This window comes from Halichoerus grypus, chromosome 1 (assembly GCF_964656455.1).
Source record: "Halichoerus grypus chromosome 1, mHalGry1.hap1.1, whole genome shotgun sequence".
NCBI classification, from domain to species: Eukaryota; Metazoa; Chordata; class Mammalia; order Carnivora; family Phocidae; genus Halichoerus; species Halichoerus grypus.
In genome coordinates this window covers 166,685,116-166,709,105 of record NC_135712.1, presented here as the reverse complement: position 1 = coordinate 166,709,105, position 23,990 = coordinate 166,685,116, and the positions used below count along the sequence as shown (strand labels likewise).

General features: G+C 37.1%; 1 protein-coding gene across 17 annotated transcripts in view; it reads left to right on the top strand.

Annotated features, from left to right (window-relative positions):
• SETD5 (SET domain containing 5) overlaps positions 1-23,990 on the top strand; it is an 84,993-nt gene that overhangs the window by 17,860 nt on the left and 43,143 nt on the right. For 8 of the 17 annotated variants that reach the window (XM_078075571.1, XM_078075579.1, XM_078075552.1 and 5 more), the window contains exons 2-4: positions 14,834-14,893; positions 18,879-19,065; positions 23,855-23,960. In XM_078075571.1, coding sequence (XP_077931697.1) covers positions 18,995-19,065; positions 23,855-23,960 — 177 coding nt within the window. In that variant the 5' untranslated portion in view covers positions 14,834-14,893; positions 18,879-18,994. Of the gene's footprint in view, positions 1-14,833; positions 14,894-18,878; positions 19,066-19,885; positions 20,111-23,380; positions 23,574-23,854; positions 23,961-23,990 lie in introns of all 17 variants that reach the window. The other 9 variants (XM_078075618.1, XM_078075561.1, XM_078075557.1 and 6 more) reach the window with 3 other exon arrangements.

Here is a 23,990-nt window from a genome sequence, read left to right as displayed (position 1 = left end):
TAAAAGTATCTGTAGACTTGGTGGTTGTGGGTCTTGGTAAAGCTGACTTAGTAAACACACTCAGATGTTTCATCTCTCCCCAGTAGTATTACTAGCCCTCTGAGCCCCATTCCTCTTGTGACTATCACATGATATTTCCAGTCAACAGAAGAATAGAATAGTTACGTAGACATATAATGACTTTGTACTAAAAGGATATAATAATGTTTTAAAGAAGTCTACAGATTCTGGAAATCATTCCCGACAGGAAGATTGAGGGAACAATTGGGTAAATTAACAGTATATTCAGTATACAATAGATTTCATTTTATGAGATGGTTGAATTTCTGAAAAGATACCTTGTGTATATTAGGTTAATGTCAAAGAGTCAAGATTTCTCTGGGCGCTTGGGTGGCTCAGTTGGTTAAGCGTCCGACTCTTAGCTTAAGTCTCGATCTCAGGGTCGTGAGTTCACGCCTCGTGTTGGTCTCCACACTGGGCATGGAGCCTACTTAAAAAAAACAAAACAAAACAAAACAGTCACGCTTCCTCTAAGAAAACTGATGGGATATTTTGACTAAGGGTGCAGTTTACTCAGTGACTATTAGCAAATCTTACTGTTGGTGGACTTGGCAAGTTACTAATAAGACTCAAACTGTGGCTTCCTCTCTATCATTTTATACTGTCGTGGCCTTGGAAGCCACAAAATGGCTCCTGTTTACTTCTTTAATAGTGTAACCCTACGTATCAAAAGTGGTAGGTACCTACAATGTGCCAGGTATCTTGCTAGGTTCTCTAATGAATGCCATCTCACTTAATTCTCAAAATAGTGCAGTGGAGTCGTTTACAATGAACGAATTGAATCAGAGTGATCACACAGCTAGTAACAGGATGAGTCAAGTCCTCATGATTCCAAGATCTTTTCATTATACTGTATTACCTATTTTACTTAAGGAGCCTTCTGTCTCCACTAGTATAATCTGCCCTTTCCTCTGAACATTGGGTATTGCTACTTTTCTGTAGTTTTGACCTTTTTTTCTTTAGGATCCTCTGCCAGAATTGGATGGGGCTCCTGGATCTGGATAGAGAAAGGAAATGGATGGGTTTTAATTGGCTATCCCTTACGACAGTGATTATAAGTTCTGGCTTCCTTGATATTAAAAAAAAAAGTTAATAGGCCTCTTTCAGTCACCCACAGCTTGCCATTCAGTCAGTTACAGGCTTTCTTTATTAAAGTGGCTGCAGTTCAGGAAAGTGTATAGAGCCAGAGGCCTATGAATCCCTAGAATTTTGACCTCAAGTTTTGTTTTTCTAAGGAAAAGGTTCATAGTCTTAATCAGATTTTCACAAAATTGGTCATCTGTCTTCCAAAGAAAAGATTAAGAACTACAGATACCCTAGCATTTGGTTCCTAAGAGAGAAAGATAGGAGACTTATTTTGTTGTTCTTCAGCCTGAAAAGGTTGCCCCCCCCCCCCTTGATCTACTGGCCCAAACAGCAGACCACCACAAAGCCCACCTATGAATGTGCTGGTTTTCTTATAAAGAAATAATCTGTGAGGGACGCCTGGGTGGCTCAGTCATTAAGCATCTGCCTTTGGCTTGGGTCATGATCTCAGGGTCCTGGGATAGAGCCCTACATCGGGCACCCTGCTGGGCGGGAAGCCTGCTTCTCCCTCTCCCACCCCCCCGCTTGTGTTCCCTCTCTCACTATGTCTCTGTCAAATAAATAAATCTTTAAAAAAAAAAGAAATAATCTATGAATTCATAATTTTGCTACTAAGAGATTAAAACCTTAGTTTTACTTGTATCAACTTGGCATAGATGCACACTCAGTTGTGCATGGTAAACTCAGTTTTTTCCAAAAGAAAAGAGTTTTTTTTCTTTAAAGATTTTATTCATTTGTCAGAGAGAGAGAGTGCAGATAAACAAGGGGAGCTGCAGGGAGGGGGAGAAGCAGGCTCCCTGCTGAGCAGGGACCTCAGGATCATGAGCCCAGCTGAAGGCAGACACTCAACCGAATGAGCCACCCAGGAGCCCCAAAAAGACTTTTTTAAAAGGAAATCAATGGAAGGCATTAATAACAGGTCTAGAAGTCACAAGACTTCTAAAGGAATTTGTATTTCAGTTGAATAAGGAATGGTGACACGCAGCACCCAAATGTGTTTTTAAAACTTTTTTGCTTTATAAATTAGTGTTTTTGTATTAAAATAAGCTGATAGCCAGATAAACATTCATTACAGGTCCCCTGAAAGAAGAAATTAAGGCAGATATTGTCTCCTTTGAACAGTTCACCAAAGCAGGATTGGTAGGAATTCATATACTCAAATAATAGCTAAGAAGTATTAAGTTTGAAATCAGTTAGAAAAACAGTAACAAGCTAGTTTATACCAGGGATCTTCTTTTTTTTTTTTTTTTTGGAGAGAGAGAGAGAGAGAGAGAGAAGAGGGAGATCTGAGAGAATCCCAAGCAGGCTCCACACCCAGCTCAGAGCCTGATGTGGGGCTGGATCTCACAACCCTGAGATCATGACCTGAGCCACAGTCAACTGCAGATACTCATCCAGCTGAGCGTCCCAGGCGCACTCCCCCCGCCCCAGGATCAATTTTTGAATATTGATACTGGACCCAAGTGGGTTTCCTTCCTGCTTTTATATATAAATGGGTAAAGAGTTAAAACACGTTCTTGAATCTTAGTGGATTCTTAAGTCCTAAATTTGTTGAAGAGCCATGATTCGTTGTTGTTTTGTTTTTTGGTTGGTTGGTTGGTTGGTTGGTGTTTTGTTCAGTTTTGTTTTAGAATTTAGAGATGTGCGCCTGGGTGGCTCAGTGGTTAAGCGTCTGCCTTCGGCTCGGGTCATGATCTCAGGTCTTGGGATTGAGCCCCGCATTGGGCTCCCTGCTCAGTGGGAAGCCTGCTTCTCCCTCTCTCACTCCCCCTGCTTGTGTTCCCTCTCTCGCTGTGTCTCTCTCTGTCAAATAAATAAAATCTTTAAAAAAAAAAAAAAAAGAATTTAGAGATGAGTGTGAAGGCATCATTGGGTTAATGGGGGGGGGCAGTTCATGATGGTTTGGCCCAACTGGTCAAAGTGGGGCATCTTCTTAAGCAAAGATCCTTATTTCCCTTTTTTGGCCACCCTTAGTAAGGAACATCTGATACATTTACCAGGGTATTTGTTTAGTTCTGTCATAGCAAAATAGACAGTGGTCTTTAAGGACATAAAACGAAAGAGTATTGTGCAGAAGTATTGTCAGTTCTCTGTAATTATTGTTATTGATATTGGTACTTTGAGGGGTGAGAGCCCCAATTACAAAGGATCTAATGCATTACCAAATTCATACCTTTTTTTTTTTTTTCTGTATTTTCCTAATCCACAGATAAAAATTTCTGCGCTAGAAATCCAAGATCAAGCTGTTGGGCAGCGTTGGTTTCTCCTGAGCTTTCTCTCCATAGCTTATAGGTGGCTACCCTTCTACTACTGCCTTTCCACAGGGTCGTCCCTCTGTGCACACACCTCCCTGCTGGCTCTTTGTGTGTCCAAATTTCTTCTTTCAAGCTTCAGTCGTATTGGATTAGGGCCCACTCTAAAGGCCTCATATAAAAAACATTTTTTTAAATTGAGATATATTTGACATATAACATTGTATTAGTTTCAGGTATACAACATAATGATTTGATATTTGCATACATTGCAAAATGATCACCACAGTAAGTCTAGTCAACATCTGTCACTTTAATAGTTACCAAAAAAAAATATTTTCTTGTGCTGAGAACTTTTAAGATCTACTCTCCTAGCAATTTTCAAATATACAACATGTTAACTGTAGTCACCATGCTGTACATTACACCCCTGTAACCTACTTACTTTGTAACTGGAAATTTCTAACTTCTAACCCCCTTCACCTGTTTCTCCCATCATCCCCCCAAATCTTTACACTTTTGAAAAACTATCCTTTTTTCCAAAAAGATTGAGAACCACTAATCTAAAGTTACCAGTGGTGGTCTACAAGAGATTTGTCAAAATCTGGGGATTAGGATTTTTTTAAAAAATCTTAGTTTTTATATTGGTTACCAAGTACTGGAAAAGGAAATACAGTATTCAAAAACAGTAATGTTCAGCATTTAGAATTATTTCACTTGGGAAAAAAATAAGTTTATAAAATAAATATTTTAACAAAAAGGGAAAATAGCATGTGAACCTAAGAGATTTTGTGTTTTACTCTTATTCAGTGCTAGAATTCTGGGCTTTGCTTAGGGTCGAACTATGATATGACAGGAAAAGCAACGGAGGTGATTAAAGGAGACAATAAAATGACTGGTAAAACTTAGCGTGGTATATGGTGATTATATTTTGCATAAGAATTTGAAGCTGCTTACTGTGCCAGTTGTATTAATTAACTAAAAAGTACTATTTTTTCAGTGTCCTGGGGCTAATTTATTATAAGAATTAATTAACAAATGAGAATTTTGGCCTAAATACAGCTGAAGTGTTTATTGAAATTGGATCAAAGATGAGCATCTGTATCAAGGTTTTAAAATCACTTTTCATATTAAGATCTCTAGAGAAAATGTTTACAATCCAGAAGTTAAATATTTTTGTTTTGCATTATGGGAACTTTTTTTTTTTTGCATGATGGGAACTTTAAGTTCCTGTGTCGCAACAAATCACTGGCTGTTTGGTCCAGAGATATTCATTCTCTTGGGCTTCTAGGGAAATAATGTACTCATCATTTCAAAGATATCATTTTACACAGTAACCTACTGTATGAGTAAATGCAGGCTTATTTTTTGCTTAGGCAAAGCAGTGTGTATCAGTGTTTCTTTGAGTTATTCTTCATCTTCCATCACTGTCACTTTTTAAATTACAAATTATTTTAAGTTTAATTTTATTGCCATTGTTACAGCTTATGGTGAGTAGGTTGAGAATAGAATGTGTAGTGGTATATATTTGCATTGACAGATTAGGGCTTATTTTCCACTAACTGGACCTTTAGATTTGCTTTGTGGTTCAAATAGGAATCATCCATATGCATCCCAGATGCTTTTGTTCTGCGACACCATTACTACAGAATTATTTTTTGACAGGGAAGTGCTCCTCAGTTGAGTACCCTAAGTATCATCACTAAGCCTCTCTTAGTACTCTTTTTTTTTTTTTTTTTTAAGATTTTATTTATTTATTTGACAGAGAGAGAGCGAGAGCAGGAACACAAGCAGGGGGAGAGGGAGAAGCAGGCTTCCCGCCAAGAGCAGAGAGCCCGATGTGGAACTCGATCCCAGGACCCTGGGACCAGGCCCTGAGCCGAAGACAGACGCTTAACGACGGAGCCACCCAGGCGCCCCAGCCTCTCCTAGTACTCTTAAGAAACTGCTTGCTTGGGGCGCCTGGGTGGCTCCGTCGTTAAGCGTCTGCCTTCGGCTCAGGTCCTGGTCCCAGGGTCCTGGGATCAAGTCCCGCATTGAGCTCCCTGATCAGCGGGGAGCCTGCTTCTCCCTCTTCCTCTCCCCCTGCTTGTGTTCCCTCTCTCTCTATTGTCTCTCTCAAATAAATAAAATCTTTAAAAAAAAGAAAAAGAAAAACTGCTTGCTGAAAATAAGAACAGCTGGTCACTACCTCAGATATGAGCCATTGCTTGTGTGGTGTAATCAGTCCTTATCTTCAATACACAGGTTTACAGAATATCCCACTTTACCTGTTTTTGGGGTGTTTCTTCTATGTTTTATCCATTTTTGTTTATTGGCTTGTAGAAGAATATATAGGAATGCTGTGTTACAGCTGTGGGTCATGTATATACTTGCATTTAGCTTTGCTATATGGAGAAATTTGCATTCTCAAGAATACAAGAAATTTTATCAACAAATTCATTAAAAAATAATAATTGCTGGATGCCTGGGTGGCTCAGTTGGTTAAGCGACTGCCTTCAGTTCAGTTTGTGATCCCAGAATCCTGGGATCGAGTCCCACGTTGGGCTCCCTGATCAGTGGGGAGCCTGCTTCTCCCTCTCCCTCTACCTCTCCTCCCTGCTCATGCGCGCGCTCTCTCTCAAATAAATAAATAAAATTTAATAATAATTGCTTACAGTGTTTTTTTCTTTAGAAAAAATTTAAGACATTTTTAATAGCCATAAGTGTATAATTGTAAAACCCAAACATTACTCAGAAAATCTATCAATCGATGAATTATATTAAGCTCTTTATCCATCTTTTGCCAAAAAAAAGCTGTCTTTCTTTATCACAACCACCTACCATTATAGGCAGACCCCTTTCACCCATTTTTATTGTAAATGGGGGTAAACTCCACTCAGCAGATACGATATGTACAACTGATATTTCTGGGATTTGCTGTAAAATAATTCCGTAGACGATACGAGGTTACAGATAAGGTAAGGTTAGCCATCAGTTTGATTGTTTAAAGCTGGGTAAGGTTTATAAGTGCATTACGGGGTTTTCCTTGGTTTTGTATTTGTTTGAAATTTTTTATAGTAAAGGTTTTTTTTTTTTAAGGATACAAAAAATAACATCAGGATAAGTAAAATTTTGAAGGAGAAGAAATAGATTAACAGGTAATTAACAAAGAAGGTCTTAATTCCATTCAGGCAAAGGAGTTTGAACTAACCCATTGGGTATTAGGAAGCCATTGTAGATTTCTAATTGTGGAATGATAATGATTAAAGTTATGCTCTAAAAGGGTTAAAGTCATGAAAAAATGAAGAGTAAATTGGAGGGTTGAGAGCTCAGAGGTAGTGAGATCAGTTCATTGCTATAATGCAACCTTGAAATCATAAGGAGGTGAGTAATGTTGGTGAATGAATGGATAAAAGACAGTCTATAAAACATTTCAAAGGAAAAAGAATAGCTCTGCATCCAGGCTCTCAGTCAGGTGCTAGAGCAAGCACAGTAAAAAAGAGAGGCGTTGCTTGTTTGTTTGCCTCGTTTGTGTAGGGCTTAGATTTGGACCATATGGGTGTCTTGAATTTGTAGGCACTGTAAAAATTTAGTCAGTGTTTTGGCTTTATCTTTTCGTAAATCAGTATCGACAAACCTCTTAGAGTTTTAAAGTTTTTTCTCCTTCCAAGTGTCATTAAAAATGAAGAGCATCCTATTTTATACTTTGAGGCAGAACTGCTAGGAAGAGTTTTTTGGTTTTGTTTTTAAGTTTATTTATTTAGGTAATCTACACCCAGTGTGGGGCTTGAACTCACAACCCTGAGATCAAGAGTCACATGCCCTTCTGACTGACCCAGCCAGGCACCCCTAGAACAGAGTTTTTGATAACTTCTTTGAAACCGAAGAGCCCAAATCTTCTAGATTACTTGAATTTTGTCCCATCAGAACCCTACAAATGCTAGCTAGGTTATAGGTGGTTAGCATAGTTTAGTTTTTCATTATTGGAAGAAGAAATTTAGATCTTGGTTATTCTGTTAAAAAAGTTAAAAATTGGGGCGCCTGGGTGGCTCAGTCGGTTGGGCGTCTGCCTTCGGCTCAGGTCATGATCCCAGGGTCCTGGGATCGAGCCCCACATCGGGCTCCCTGCTCATTGGGGAGCCTGCTTCTCCCTCTCCCACTCCCCCTGCTTGTGTTCCCTCTCTCGCTGTGTCTCTCTCTGTTAAATAAATAAATAAAATCTTTAAAAAAAAAAAAAAGTTAAAAATTATCTCATGGGACAACCATAAAATACTTTGGTTCTGAAATAGTGCTTTATCTATGTTTTATTTTGAAGATCCCAGCCCAAATTTAGTGAAAAAGCAAATGAGATCTCTTAGTATATAAGAATTTCACAGAACAATAGTACATCCAATCAGTCGTAAAAGTATCAGAATTGTTGAGAATTTGCAGTTGACTTTCATTTTAGGGTTTTCTTTTAGAATGTAGTCTTCTAAATAGAAGACTCTATGAGCAGAGTTAGAATTGAAATTATTTTAAACCTTATGAGAAAATGTAGCCAGCCTTCACACACTATGTGGGACTGTAAAATGGTTTTAACTTTGTGGAGGGTGGTTTGACATCTCTGATACATGCTCATGACATTTTAGTAGTTCCACATCTAGGAATGTATCCTAAGAATATTTGTATATGTTAAAGAAAGGCATATGTACATGACTGTTGAGTTATATATGTTATGGAAAATTAGCAACAATCTAAACATCCACCTGTACAGGATTGACTTAAATTATAGTAGAGCCATAGGAAAGATACTGTGCCATCATTTAAGAGGAAGTAAATTTATACATATGCATATAGAAAGATGTCCAAAACCTGCTAAATGAACAATGCAGATTATAGAACTGTAGAGTTATCACTTTTATTTTTGGGGTATGTTTGGGAAGTGGAATTATGTGAAAATTTCACTTCTACTTTTTATGCTTTCGTAAAGTTTGCCTATTTTTACAAGCATTTATTATTTCTAATATGTTAAGAATACAGATACAGCTATTGGTTGGGGAGGGGAACTCTATTGTGCGTATCAGAAATGTTAAGCTTTAAATTCCTTTACTGTTACATACTTAGCTACCTGGTCTGCCTACCAATCCTGACACATGTATGGTCAGGTTCTATTTGTCTGTTTTGAGGGTTCTTGCTGCCTGTTTTCCTTCATTCTTAATAGATTTTCCATAAGACCAGTCAGTGATAAGTCTTGTCTAAACAATTCAAGAGATTTCTTCCTTTAAGAGACTCCTCTGTGTCACTGTTAAGCTATGGAGTGGTCTGGGGTTTTGTTTTGTTTTGTTTTGTTTTTTTGAGAGGAGGGTGTTGTTTTCTCTTCAGAATGACTCATTAATTGTACAGGCACACTTTAGGATTTTTTTTCCCTTCATGGTTGTGAAAATGCAATACTTGGCACATAGGCAAGCCTAAAGAGTTTGCAAATTGCCTACCCTCTCCGGTTTGGGTAAGAGAAACATCTTAAAATAGCACTTAACATAGTTTTTATATATAGTAGTTACTCACTTCATGTTTGTTGAAGGAATGAAGGAAGGAAGGAAGGAAAAAAAAAAAACCTGGCAAATCTAGATAATATAAATCCCAAGAGAGCCAGGAATTTTAATCTGGACTTGTGTTTCTGGCATAACATCAATAATAATTGATGCTTAAGTTTTAAAAAGTTGTTTTGATTCAGACATTGCTATCTAAAGTAAATAGTAATTTAATAAATAGAAGCTATACATTAAAATCTTAATATTTTTTCTTTAGAAGGCACCACTTTGTATGTGACTTCTTACAAGTTAATATTTTTGTAGCAGTGTTTCTTCATCTGTAAAATAATAGACTGTAAACTTTAAATTCCTAAATTTTTTATGAACTGGAGAAATTTTCCCAAACTACTGAAAGTGTAACAGATATTAATGCGTCATAAATGTGCACAACCCACTTCATCTGGAGTAAGGAAGTGTGGTTCCTATTTCAGGGTTTGAAAATGATAAGAGTCTGGACAGAGAGGAGACAAACATAAAGGGGTGAGATGTTCTTTTCCTTTTTAGTGTGGTGTATGGCTCTAAAGCATGCTCTTGAGGCTCCTAACACAGTAGGACAGAACCTTCAGAAAGTCTTTAGAATATCTCTTTACAGAGCCCTTGGAAGTTCTTTGAGGATGTCATCTTTATTTAATACTTAGAAGCCTAAAATTTTCCTGGTTCTTCTTAAGGATAGAAAGAGTCTGTGCATCTTTGGTTAGTTTAGCAGTAAATACCTGTTTATCACTGTTAAATCAGGTGTACATAAAATACTTCTTTTTTTTCAGTGTCAACCTAAAATAATATAAAATCATAGTATTTAGTTTCATTATTTATGATGTGTACTCTTATCCTAACTTCTCCTCCCCTCCAAGAACAACTAAGTATATCTTGGCGTCTGTAATACTGCCATTAATGAAATTTTTCATGGGGAAAGAAATTCTTCCTGCGGACTAAAATAGGATTTTTAAAAACTGGGTTTTAATTACCTCCTATTCTAGTAAACTTAGAGCTTTTATAGACATCTGTTTATTGTGCCAAGCCTAATAGCCCCTAAAGGGAGTATAAATTTAGGCAGAGGAGCCAAGGGATAAACAAGTGTTGAAGGAGAAGAGGTGAGAGAAAAAGAAAACTTTATCTTGACTCTAAATTACCTTAGTCTGAATTTCTTTAGTGTCCATTGTTTACTTCCAGTTTTTCTTTTTTCTTCTTTATCTTGAGCCCTGAACTACTTTTAGATTCTTTGCCTACATTAACTTGCTTCAGATTATAAGCCTAACTTAGAGTTTATACCATCCAATTACATGAACTTTTCACCAGATCTCTGAACACTTACTCTTTTCTTAGAGTTCATTTCCTATTTTCCAATAATTCTTCTAATGCTTATCACTTACCTCTGCTACACTGTTTGTTTTTTCATGTTTCCTGGCATATCCTCTTCTCACCTTAGTTACAGTAGCAAAATTGAAATACACACTGTTGAAGAATAGTAAAAATAACCCTTGGCCACATTCAGGTTATTAGGTAGCAGCTCCTCTTCACATATATTTAAAGGTTGCAGAGAATCATTTAAATTCTATTTGCTACAAACACTAGTTCATATGCACCTGTCAGTGAGCAGAACAGCTAATTCTTTCTATTGTACAGATGAGAAAACTGAGACTTTGAGACATTGCATGAATTGCCTAAGCCAGTGCCAGGATTCATAGATATCTAGAGCAGATTGAAGGCCATTGAGATTTTACTTTGAGGAATTAAAGATTGTATATAAAAAGATCACCAAATATTTAAGTTGTAGGCTAGAACGCAGATTTCCTACCTCTTAATATAGTACTTTTTCCTAACATATTTTTTCTTTTCTCAAGGCCAAAAGTGGTATGTTACAGTGCAGTGGCAGTGTTTTTCCTTGATACTTCAGTTTGGGTTGAAGATGAAAGATAAGAATATAAATGGCAGCTGCCACATTAGTTTTTAGACAAGTTGGTCTTGTAGATAAAATGCAATCATTTATTTATTGCATTTTGAACTGCTCTGTGATTTAAAAATTGAGGGTAATAATCATGTTAAAAAAACTTTCTAATAGTCTTTCCCTATCTCTCCTTTTTACTCATTTGTAAAGTTGTTCAAAAGAAATTGAAGTATAAAAGTATTTTTTTTTAAGATTTTATTTATTTATTTGACAGAGAGGGAACACAAGCAGGAGGAGTAGGAGAGGGAGAAGCAGGCTTCCCGCAGAGCAGGGAGCCCCATGCGGGGCTTGATCCCAGGACCCTGAGATCTATGACCTGAGCCACCCAGGCGCCCCAGTATAGAAGTATTTAAGAATAGGGGCGCCTGGGTGGCTCATTCACTTGAGCGTCTCTTGGTTTTCGTTCAGGTCATGATCTCAGGGGTTGTGAAATCAAGCCCCAAGTTAGCTTTGTGTTCATCGGAGAGTCTGCTTGAGATTCCCTCTCCCCCTCTCCCTGTGCTCTCTGCACTGCTCCCATGAGTGCGTGCACTCTCTCTCAAATAAATAAATCTTTTTTAAAAATATTTAAGAATAAATTCAACTTAGATGTATAACAAAATTTTGAATGATCAGTAGGTTCAGAAATTGAATCTTAATTAATGGCTATTTTATATTAACCCTTTTTGAAAACTTTTCTAAAATTTTTTTCCTCTTAACTGACTTAAATTTATTCACTTACGAGCCTACTGTAGATCTTTTATTACTTTAGAGTTATTCTGTCCATCTGTTCATTTTCATTATTTAATAGTTTAAAAATAGGGATAATAGATTGGGCTGAATATATTGATTTCAGGAGACATCTTAGATGCTTGTGTTTTTAGTGAATCACAGTTTAAGAGTTACTGCTTTTGAAAGGAAGAAATTTGGTTGATTATAGCTTATGGCTAGTTGGAATTTAGAGAACTAAGAGTTGTTGTATGCAGGGTCTTTTATTTAGTAAATGAGGAGGTAAAATCCTAATAATTTTATAGCAGTATTGTATATACAATTTAATACTAAAACCAGACCTAGGAGATGAGGAATCTAGGGAGGATTTTTAAATTGAGGATATTTTTAATTTAGATTCCAAAACAGTAAGTTGTTGCTAATATGATGAAAATAATCATTAACCCTCTTAAAAGATCTGAAGTAATATTGTTGCTCTTGAGAAAATTAAGCATTGCAAACTGTTGTGTTATTCGACCTACTGTTTATGTCTGCTGCCTAAACAAGAAGAGATTTTCTCTTTCTCTAATACTTGCCTATCTTTAACATATTGAGTCACATAACTTCAAAAATAACTATAAAATATACTTTCCTGGCCCTGAACTAGTGAATGTGCATGTTTGTCCTTTGAAATCTCATAATTGGGTCCTAGATTCCAGAGTGATTTTCGTACATAGGGAAGCCACTACTACTTTTCAAAATGTTTTCTAATGAGAGTGAGGAAAATAAGTGTAAAATTTCAACCTTGTTGTTAATACCTTGCTTTTAATACCTTGTTGTTAATATGCTTGGAGGACTATATTCATAAAAGTGGAAATGTTCTCAGTGTTTTATTTCAAATTTAGTTATGGATGATTGATATTAAAAAACCAAACAATTAAAAGAAAAGGGACATTTTGGGAAGATGGCTTGTTCGTATGTATTTAAATGTGTATTCACTGACATGTTTTGTCAGAAGCCAAAATTGAGGAAGAGATTTGGCTTTCTGGGGGTTTGTGAAGAGAGTTGATCAGAGATTGCTCCTTGGCTGAGTTGCTGTCTGCATAGGCTGTTAACAATTGTTTCTCTGGCAGCAGATCTTGTTCATCAGGATTGCATCATTTCTGGGAGAATGGCCAAGGTCCACAGCCTCAGTACAAAGACTGTCTGAAGCATATGAGGCCTGTTCTCTTTCTAAAGCGGCACTCCTCTTCCTGCCAGTCCTCTTCACAGGATTACTGAAGCAGACTTGTTCTGAATTTCTTTCATTGGATTGGCTGTTTATTGGACTCTTGTCTCCCAGCTGCTTCCGGCTCACCTGGCTGATGCAATTTCTTTTTCTGAAATCTGTGTTGGAATTGTTCTTAAAACACTTTTTGTCTGTCTGCTCTGAGAGTGACCAAATAGGTCACACGGGTCTTGTGCTTTCAGCAAGTCATATAGAGAAGAGACTGTCAGAATGACACATACAGAAACTATTGACCATTTCTGAACCCAATTAAAAAGATGGGTAATTATAAAACATTTTTTTCATGTTCTATTTAACAGCCTTTTCTCCAGAAACTGTGTGTGTGTAAATGGTGACTTCTCAAAAGAGTACTCAGTACTGGGAGACTGGCTGGTTCTGCTTCTGAATCCCAAGAACTTACTAGTGTTCTGTGGATTCTGATGAATAGTTCTGGAAAAACAAATTGATACGAATTGAATTGTTATTAAATTGAAATTCTGATGTATTCATTTTCCCCCTACTGAACATTCATATATTTAGTTCTCTTTTTCCTCCTGTCATTTCTTACCTTCTTTCTTATTTGTTGTTGCTAAGGGAGTCTGCTTCTTCCTTGGTTTGTTTTTTTCTTCCTTTTATTGTTACCGTCATACCTTTTATTTTTATAATAATTCCGTATGCTCTTTTAAAATTGTTTCTAAAGAATAGTTTAGGGGTGCTTCGGTGGCTCAGTCGGTTAAGTGTCTGACTTCGGCTCAGGTTAGATCTCAGGGTCCTGGGGTTGAGCCCCACATCGGGCTCCATGCTCAGTGGGTTGTCTGCTTCTCCCTCTCTCCCTCTGCCCCTCCATCCGCTTGTGCTCTTGCTTTCTCAAATAAATAAAATCTTTTTTAAAAAGTTTATTTTCCAATTTTTTATAAATTTAGAAATCCACAAAATATTGACATAAAAGTACATTTCCTCTCTATTGCTTGGTAAATAGAATCCTAAAAGTACATTTCCTCTCTATTGCTTGGTAAGTAGAATCCCAAAAACAGCTCTTTTCACATATATGATATATTAACATTTAGTTATTAATTCCCTCTTCTGGCTAATGTTAAATTTGACTTTTCCCCCCTCAAAATCACCTATTTTCCTATGCTATTTGGAGGGTAGATAGTTTATTAAGGCTCTATTTTTCCACATATTCCATCATGGAGTTGACCACAAGCAGAATTGACTCCCATTTGTCTTTTTTTTTTTTTTTTTTTTTAAGTAGAACAAGAGGATAAGTGGGATGAATGTGGGGGGAGGGGAGAAGTAATATGATTTTATACTTTAATAGGTGATGGTAGGTCCTTGTCTGACTGGAGAGTAAACTTGATATTTGGTTAAAGAAGAGCGTCTGCATTTGGGAGTGGGTCAGTGGAGAAGCACCTCCTAGGAGAGATAAGAAGTCCCTTGGGAAATGGGAGAGAATTCTCATTTGAAGAAAAGAGTATTACCCAGTGACATAATATTTTCCACTTCTTAAGTCTAATAAAAATAATTTCCTTTTCCATTCTTTATTTAGGTTCTGGCTTTATAGGAAAATAGGGTATATGGTTAAAGGACAGAAATAAAGTACTAAATGAAACATAGGATGGTTAACAAGGCAATGTGTAGAAATGAAATAAAATGTAGAAATGAAATAAAAAATTCTGTATAATTCAGGGTGCCTGGGTGGCATTAAGCATTCAGCTCTGATTTCGATTCAGGTCATGATCTCAGGGTCATGAGATTGAACCCCACATCGCATTGGGCTCCGTGTTGAGCATGGAGCCTGTTTAAGATTGTCTCTCTCCCTCTGCCCCACCCCTGCCCCTTCTACCCCCACTCATGCACACGCATGTTTGCTCACTCTTCCTCTGTCTTTCCCCCCAAAAAGAAAATATTCTGTATAATTCTATTCTTCGTGTCCATCGTTGTTATTTCTTTCTGTACTAATCTGTGTCTCAACTTCTTCTAGGTCTTCAGAGCTACTGGCAGATAATTTTGGGGGACTTCATATTTGGAGGTCTATAAAAAGGTGACTGAGTCTAGTAAATCCTTTACATTTGTTTTAATTTTTATATTGTAATGAATGCTAAAATCATATGTTGAGATAATGGTGATCATAATTCATTCAGCAAACATTCTTAAACACTTCCTGTGTGCCAGGCACCATTCTGAACATTGGAACTACAAAAACACAAAAATCGTGTCCTCACAGAGTTTATATTATGGTAGAAAGAGACAGAAAATTGAATAAGTAAAAGATACCGTGAAATTGTTCTACCTAGAGACAGAGTTAACTTCTCACTCTAGGACACCTCTCCATACTATGAGATAAGTTAATAAATTTTGTACTACTAAGCTTGGTAAACTATACTAAGAGTCTGTTGTCTTGGCTTATAAGACTAGAGTAATTGTAATAAAATATTGCATATAGATTATTAAGTCGTCAGTTAATATTTTAATAGCTACGTTTTGCAGAGTGTTATTTGGGGAAGGAACGATTCTCAGGGTTATATGAGAAATTTGATTTTGTTAACAGTTTTTTGTTTTAAGCAGCCTAATAATTTGAAAGCTTTATTTATGTATTTATTTATTTTCAAGATTTTATTTAAATTCAAGTTAGTTCACAGATAGTGTAGTATTAATTTCAGAGGTAGAATTTAGTGATTTTTCAGTTGCATGTAACACCCAGTGCTCATTACATCAAGTGCCCTTCTTAATGCCCATCCCTTAATGTAAAAGCATTATTTAGAAGATGGCCATGCTGATCTATAATGATTGTCTTCATCAGAAGAGAGGAAGAGTCTTGTAAAACTAGACAAAAGGAAGATGGAGGAATTCATGAAAGAGAAATTCATAGCTAAGTAGTTAATGTTTCTTGTATTTATCAAGTCTCCAAATTAGCTAGATTGAGATTTCAGTAAGGAATGTGTTAATCATTTATTCACTCATTAAGGAAATACTATCTAATAATTTTCCCATTTTTTCCTTTTAGTATATCTTTTAAAAATTACTCTCAGAAAAATAACTATCAGCTTAAGTTTATAAGTTGTCTTTCTTCTAGAGGCCTACTTTTTTTTTATGTGCATAGAATAATAATGGCTCTGACAGAAGCTTTTTAATGGAGTTGAATAACTTTTTTTATCCTTTAGTGAAAATATAACACGTGATTGAGATTCCTGTATTGGTTAAGGGGAGGTATGATCATTATCAGACTCTGTTCTGATTATCAAGCCAGGCAACTTCTGGGATTTTTGGTTTTCGTTTGTTTTTTCTTTTTAGTTCAAGTTACAGAGTGATAATAAAATTAGAGGAATAGTTGTAACCAACAATCCCCAATATTTAACTGTTTTTTTGAGCTTATTTGATAAGTATTCTCTCCTATTATTTGTAGATTTTATTTCAATTTCTCAGAGATTTGGAGGATGTACTGCCTAAATCTGTTTAGAAATATTGTTAGGGAAAGGAAATGTTTTATGTGTCAGGTGGGCCCAAAGAGTTATATTAGTCACTTCTCTTTTGTAAGCTGTAAAGAAACAATAGGAAAATTTGCCTTTTTCATTTCAGTCCCAAGTCTAGCAATATGTCGCCTCTAGTTGTAGGAACTGGTGTCTTGCCTTCACCCAGGTTTGGAGAGTCCTAGATCTTGATGAGATCCAGCTCTAGAGTGTAGGTGCCAGAAAGGACTGCTTAGTTTATAGCTGTTTCTAGTATTCTAAAATAACACAAAAGAGTAATATTATCTTTATGTGTTCTTAAAAATCTTGGCCTGATTCACTGCTCACAGTTGGTTTTCTTATCCACATTAATTTGCTTGTGTATCAAATTATGATTTAGGCATCTTATATGGTCATTTAAAATTTGTACTAATTCTCTGGATTGACTTCGTATCACGTACTTTTCATTAAATTTCTCTAAGTAATTGATTTTTCTTTTGTCTTATTTATCTTAAGATGATTCAGCAAATCAATCATGACTCTTTTTGTAGTCTTTTTGCAAAATTCTTTATTAATCTGGGTCTTTAACATTCACACTGACTTTCTTCCCTCCCACATAAAATGCTTCTGGTTTCATTCTTTCAATAGTTTAATACAAAACCACTAATATAAAATTGTACAGAGTTTACTTTTTTCCTCTCTGCACCATACCTTCAAATCTCTTAATACACTCTTTTTTTTTTCTTTTTTCAGAGAGAGAGAAGGGGGTGGTTGGGGGAGAGGGAGAGAGAGAATCTTTAGCAGCCTCCACGCTGAGCGTGGAGCCCAATGCAGGGCTCAGTTTCACAATCTGAGATCATGACCTGAGCCGAAATCAAAAGTCAGATGTTTAACTGACTGAGTTCCCAGGTACCCCTCAAAGATTTTTTATTTTTTTAAGATTTTATTTATTTGTCAGAGAGAGAGAGAAAGCACAAGTAGGCAGAGCGGCAGGGAGAGGGAGAAGCGGACTCCCTGATGTGGGACTCGATCCCAGGACTCTGGGATCATGACCTGAGCTGAAAGCAGAAGCTTAACGACTGAGCCACCCAGGTGTCCCTCAAAGATTTTAAGTAATCTCTATACTCAACTTGGGGCTCGACCTTACAGCCCCGAGATCAAGAGTCACATGCTTTAATTGAATGAGCCAAATGCCCCACTCTCTTAATGTACTTTTGGCTTTTTACATGTTAATAGTTTGTGAGTCTTTTTGTTCCCAAATTCCACTGGTTATGGTCAGCAACTCAAGGTATCCTCTCTGGTTTTCCATAGAAAATTTTCTAACCTTTATTATGAAACTACTCTTTATAGTTTATGTTTTTATTTATACCTAGCAGTGGATGTTACCTCACAAATATGGTTAAGACAGTTGCATCTTCTCCCAAAATTACAGTTAAAATAAAAATGGTTTCAAAGAGGGAAAAGAGTTTTCTATGATACAAGAAGGCAATAAGAACAGCTGTGTCCGGTGAAATATAAACACATCTCTTTTATCATCATATTTAATCTGGAAGAAATAACGTTTGCTGGTAAAACTGCATTTATTTGTGGCCTAGGGAAAAAAGTTTAAATGAAGATTTTTTTTTTTTTAAGTAAGCTCTACGCCCATCATGGGGCTTGAACTCATGACCCCAAGATCAAGAGTAGCATGCTCCACCAACTGAGCCAGGCAGGAGCCTCTAAATGAAGATCTTTAATTGTTAAAGAATTTAGTTAAACTTTGATATTTCTATTTGCCATCCTATACATTAAAGCTTACTATGTGAGTTCTGGGCTGCCAGAAAATTTTGTTTGATGAGCATTTGTAGAATGGTAGAAATGTACTTGCTAGCGAGCTAGGCAGACTATACTTCCCCCTTTAGCTAAAAAGAAAAAAACTGAAATAGAAATGAAAAGTAAGCATAACTTTTGCTACCTCACTTTGTAGAACATTAATGCAGTACACAATAAAATAGGACAATGTGTAGACCCTTTCCTGTACTTGTTTTATATTTATCCCTTAAAAGACTTACTTTCAAAATGGAAAAATAGGGGGGCGCCTGGGTGGCTCAGTTGTTAAGCGTCTGCCTTCGGCTCAGGTCATGATCCCAGGGTCCTGGGATCGAGCCCCACATCGGGCTCCCTGCTCTGTGGGAAGCCTGCTTCTCCCTCTCCCCCTCCCCCTGCTTGTGTTCCCTCTCTTCGCTGTGTCTCTCTCTGTCAAATAAATAAATAAAATCTTTAAAAAAAAAAAAATGGAAAAATAGGGGTGCCTGGGTGGCTTATTTGATGGAGCATCTGACTCTTGGTTTTGGCTCAGGTTGTGATCTCGGGGTCGTAAGATCAAGCCCCATGTTGGGCTCCGTGCTCAGCGGGGAGTCTGCTTAGGATTCTCTTCCCCCCCCCCCCCCCCGCCCCTTCCCCACTCGTGCTCATGCACTTTCTCCCTCTAATATATAAATCTTTTTTTACAAATAAATAAAAATGGGAAAATATTCAGTAGCATTTAGGGTAAATGTAAAGAACTTTCTGGTTATTAGATATTTTCCTTTTCTGTGGCAGGATTCCTCATGTCCATAACATGTTGGTTAAGGCTGTGCAGCTCACCCCCACTCTCAGAGTGGCCAGTCTCCATTAATAGGACCCCGTGATTTCCACTCTGTGCTGTATTGGACGTCATGAGCATTGCAATCCCTCTGGGAGTCACCACACCAGATACATCCTACTCAGATATGGCTGCTGGATCAGAGTAAGTGCTACTTTCTGGGTAGTAGGTGCGTTACCAGTTTGTGTGTAAATAACTTTCTTATGGGCATCTAATAATAAGTATGCAGTATTTTCTAAACCCAAGCCTAGCCCACTGTAAATGACATTAGACATTTCCCTTTTTGCCCATAGAAGCTGGAGGAAAAAGAAGAGTTAGAAAGGGAAGGAAAAGAATTGGGGGGGGGGGGGTTCTTAGTAAATAATATAATTGAATTAAATTTGCACAGTAGTGATGACATTTTCATTTGTTTTGATGGGTGGGGAACATTGAAATAAAGTAGGTGTCACTACGTGCTTCTATAGAGTTAATGATTATTCTGAGGATGGAGATAAGGAGGAGTTCTCTCCAACTGATTTTCCTTGAAGGCCTCTTCCTATGTACTTCTCACTGTTCTAGAGTAAAGGGGCTAAAACTTTATTTGGGCAGGTTACTTAGAACTTCTCATATTTGGGGTAGAAAACATTGAAAGCAGTGTCATCTGTTTTTATATAATATTCATTGCCTAGAAAGAGGACCTTCAAAATCAGTGGTACCAAACTTTTTTTTCAGCTAAGAGCAGCTTTAGGAATTCAGAGTTTGTCGAAAAGCCCAATCCCTAAAATAGACTCAATTCTTGAAGAATTTAAATACCAAATGGCAATGAAGGTAGGCCTTCATTATAAAACTTTATATATTATTCACAGTTTAAAAAATTTTAGCCTTTTGTATCCCTTCTCTTTTAAGTTGTCCAAGATTCCCCCTGCTCACAGATTCCCCCTCTTGTCCTTTTACCTCCCTTGTACCCAATCTTCCTTGCTTACAGAAAGGAAGTGGAAGCCCCCTACCTTTCAAGACGAAGTGGCACTACACCAGGATGTGAAAGTCCAGCGAAAGAGACCCAAGGGGCCTAGGGGGCAGCACACCCCCAGAAGCCAAGTCTATTCCAGGCAGTACCAGGGATTAGGGTCTGGGCTGGAAAAATCCTGGTGTTTTGAATATGTTCAGGTCCAGTTCAGACTCTTGATCCCACAGCCACTTCTTGAGTGAGGTGGGTGTTGCTCTAATTCCCCTGTTTCTCTTGCCATTTTCATAGTCCCTGGGGATTCTTTCCCCTTCAGCAAAGCAAAGCAACTGTACCAGAGCTCTGGGTTCAACTGCATCCCTGATTGATAGTGGTTTTCTTCCTTAAAACTGAGAATGTAGTAAAGAGCATGTATGTTTTCTTCACAAAGCCACCTAGGATTACTTAACTGTCTGTTGTCTTCCTTAAAGAGGAAGACTTAAAATGAAGCTACCCCAAGAAGCAGTATATACTATATTTTGGGGTAGTTGAGAACTGAAAGTTTTTGGCCTTATTCCCATATAAAAAGGAAGATGGAGGGTGGGGGATGGGAAGGGTGAAATTGTGTTCCTTCCAGGGCTTTTTTTTCCTGTTTTGTTTGTTTGTTTGTTTGTTTTTGCATGCCTGAGAGATTCAGTTATGCCAGTAGCTGAGACTTACAAGTTTATAACTATTTCCCAAGTACTTAAAAAATCTTCCTGCATTAGGAACTATAATTGTATAGTGTTAACAGAATTTTATAAAGTCAACCACTACCTCTTACATGGATTGACTAACAAACTACACAGGTAGAGAGCATTAACATTTGTGAGAAATTTCAACAGAGAGATTAAATCAATGACTTTGGGACTAGTAGAGAAAAAAACCTAAAGCAATTATTCTTAAAAACGTGTTTTTCCCAGAGTGCAGAGATCACCACCCATAAATGCTGCTAGGGAGTCCAGAAGTATTTGCAGACTTTTGGCCTAAAAATTTGACTATGATGTTTCTATTTCCTGAAACATTTCATCTGTAATTTTTTGACAGATTTCTGATACTGTTATACAGTTATTCCTTTAGTATTTCTACAAAGCAAGAGAATGTCGGCAATTAGCTTATATACCATTCTGTTACATTTTAGATGATATTTGTTGTTTCACCATGCATATTTCACTGTCATGCATATTCTACTGTTCTGGGCACTCTAAAATTAAACTTGGTATGAAGGGCAACATACTCAACTTGAGTAAAAGACCTAGACCTTATCTCATGGGATTTTAAATCTGATAACAACAGTAGGCATTGTGCATTTTTTATGTATTTGTAGGAGAACCTCTAGATAAAACAATAAAAGCAAGGATTTTTCTGAATTTACAGTTCTGCTGTAAGTGAATTTCATTTTCCAAGAGGTTCGCATTATAGCAGCAGGTTACGTGTTGTATTTAAAACACAATTGATGGCAATATCTGTTGTAAGCATGGCTTCTGTGTATGTGCCCAGCTGTCATACTAGTTCAAACATAGGCTATAATTACGTTTGCGTAAAATGGTTGGCTAAAAAGGAAGTGCAATCCTAACACTTCAGATTTTTAATCCATATTTTGAAATATAGATAAGAGCTGATATATATGTCAAGAAATAACCTAGGAAATTGTATAGTTATCTATCAACATGTAACTATTTAATTAATAGCCAGCATGGAAATTGCAGTTCCCTCATCAAAAGATATGAGCTTAAATTTTAATATTTGGCATGCATATTAAATGCTGTGCTTTACTAGAAAGCATTGTCCAGTAGGATGGCCTTTTAACCTCCACAAAATACATTTTATTTTTATTCCCTAGACTTGCACATGAAGTGCATATGTTCATATTTACCCAGTTGGAGATGGGTAAGATACAACCAGCATAGCTCCATCTCCATGGCCATCTTTTATTTCATGCCACTTTCCTTTTTCCCGTCCAGAAAAATTCCATTTCTAATAAACAGCTGCCATGTTTCACCCCATGTGTTCAATGGTACAAAATCTCTTATATAAAATACGTACAGCTTTTTTGGAATACTTGTTTATCTAGTGAATTAACAATGTTGAAAGTTATTACTTTCTCTTAACTGTCCATCATAGAAACTAAATTCTGCCTTCATTTTATTAATGCTTGTTTGCCTTCAGTTTCATTTAGGAAACCCCACCTGTTTCCTAATACTCAGAGCTGATTGCCTCTCAGTGAGCCATGTCAGATCATCTTTTCTCAAGAATACTGACCTGCATTCTTGATGTACCCCCACCCCAGTTCCCATCTTGCAGACACTCTTAAAGAATAAAATGCATGCACTTCACTAACAGAATACTTTCCTATGTCTATAAAGTTCTTCTTCACCTAGAAATTACCTTTGCTGTTATTAATAAGATCCCTTCTCACAGTTTTGGAGCATATAACTGGGTGAGTTGGATATATCTCAGAATTTTCTTTTATCCCTCACTTCTCAGCTGACATTGCACCACATTGAACTGCACACTTTATTCCTGCCAAGTACTGTGTATTGTATACTTGCAAGCAGGAAAAATGTATGTTCATTAAAGCAAACTATACATTATTTGATTCCCTAAAAGACCCTTTGATCTCCAAGGCTGAGTTAATATGTGTCCTTGGAGTTTCTAATTTGTGAATCTCTGTTCTAGTTAATTTAAATGACAGATAATCCGTTGTTGAGTTCAGCAAAGTCATACGATTGCATTCCTTAATTACCTTTCAAAATTCCCTAAAACTTAACCAGGTAACAATCAGAGTTAAAAGTTCTTTTTTCCCCAAAACTTGTATTTTGTCCTTTGTTACCTATGCCTTTTTATTATCAAGTAAAGGCTTACAATTTCTAAATTTGAACACATTTATAATGTTTTTATATTAACAAATTATACTTGAACAGTTTGCTTTCCACTCAGTGAGGGTATGAAAAGATATTAAACTAGGCTTCTCAATAAGCCTGGTTACGTGAATTTTCATATCATTTTCTTTAAAGATAGAATGTTACCCTGGTTTTCCAAACCAGTTAGGCACAGTGGAAAGACCACAGGATTTGGAGTTAGACATTGTTTCAAATTCTGGCTCTGTTAGCGTGTGACCTTGGTGACGTCACGTAATCTCACCACCGCAACTACTACTTCTGTAAAAATGGGGTGCTATTTACCATGTTTACTAGTTGCAGAGTAAATAAATTAATGTATATAAAAGCACCTAAAAATAATGGGCGATTCAGAATGGTAGCCACAACTCCTCTTATTATTTGTCAGTAAACAGTAACCTCTGAGTACAGTTTTGATTATTTTGAAGTTCTGTGGTATTACCATGCAGCTGTTAAGTAATTGTGTCCTTGATATGCTTGCATGTCATTGGTAGATGAGAAATTATTACTCTAATATTTGAAAGGTGTTTGGGGGTTCATCAAGATGAGAGGTATGATAAATATAAGATGCCGTTGTTTTTACCTGTACTTTCTTCAGGGTATCCTGTCTTGGTAGTGAATGGAAGAGGGCCTGGTCCCTGGGGCAGTGCAGAAGGCACTTTCATCATCTCACTCACTGCAAATGTCATGTGAGGTTTCATGGAAGTATTAAGAGATCCAATTAAGAAGAATAGTTCTGAGTCTAAACCAGCCCAGAGTGGCTTCTCTAGGGGAAACTCCCTGCTCAGCTGGTACGTTTGTGTTTGTCATTAGGGACACCTTGTATTCCAGGTGCCTGCCTTGAGACATCTGCCTGTACTGGCTTCATGTTACACACAAGTCCACATTTAATAACACTCCTGTTATTTATAGGCTTAGTTATGTTAATCAGATTGTTTCACTGAGTTCCTTCTCTTATTCTAGTGGCTGGTGGTTGTGGAAAAGAGGAGGGGTTAGCATGGGAAGTTAAAGTCTTAGTTTAAGGGAAGATTAGGTGTTATGCTATCATGCGTTGCTTTTCGCCTTTGTGCAGCCCTGAATCTGTGGAGGCTAGTCCAGCAGTTAATGAGAAGAGCGTGTATTCCACTCATAATTATGGGACCACTCAGAGGCATGGGTGTCGAGGACTGCCTTATGCTGTGAGTATGCATTTGTTTCTCTCCAGAGCA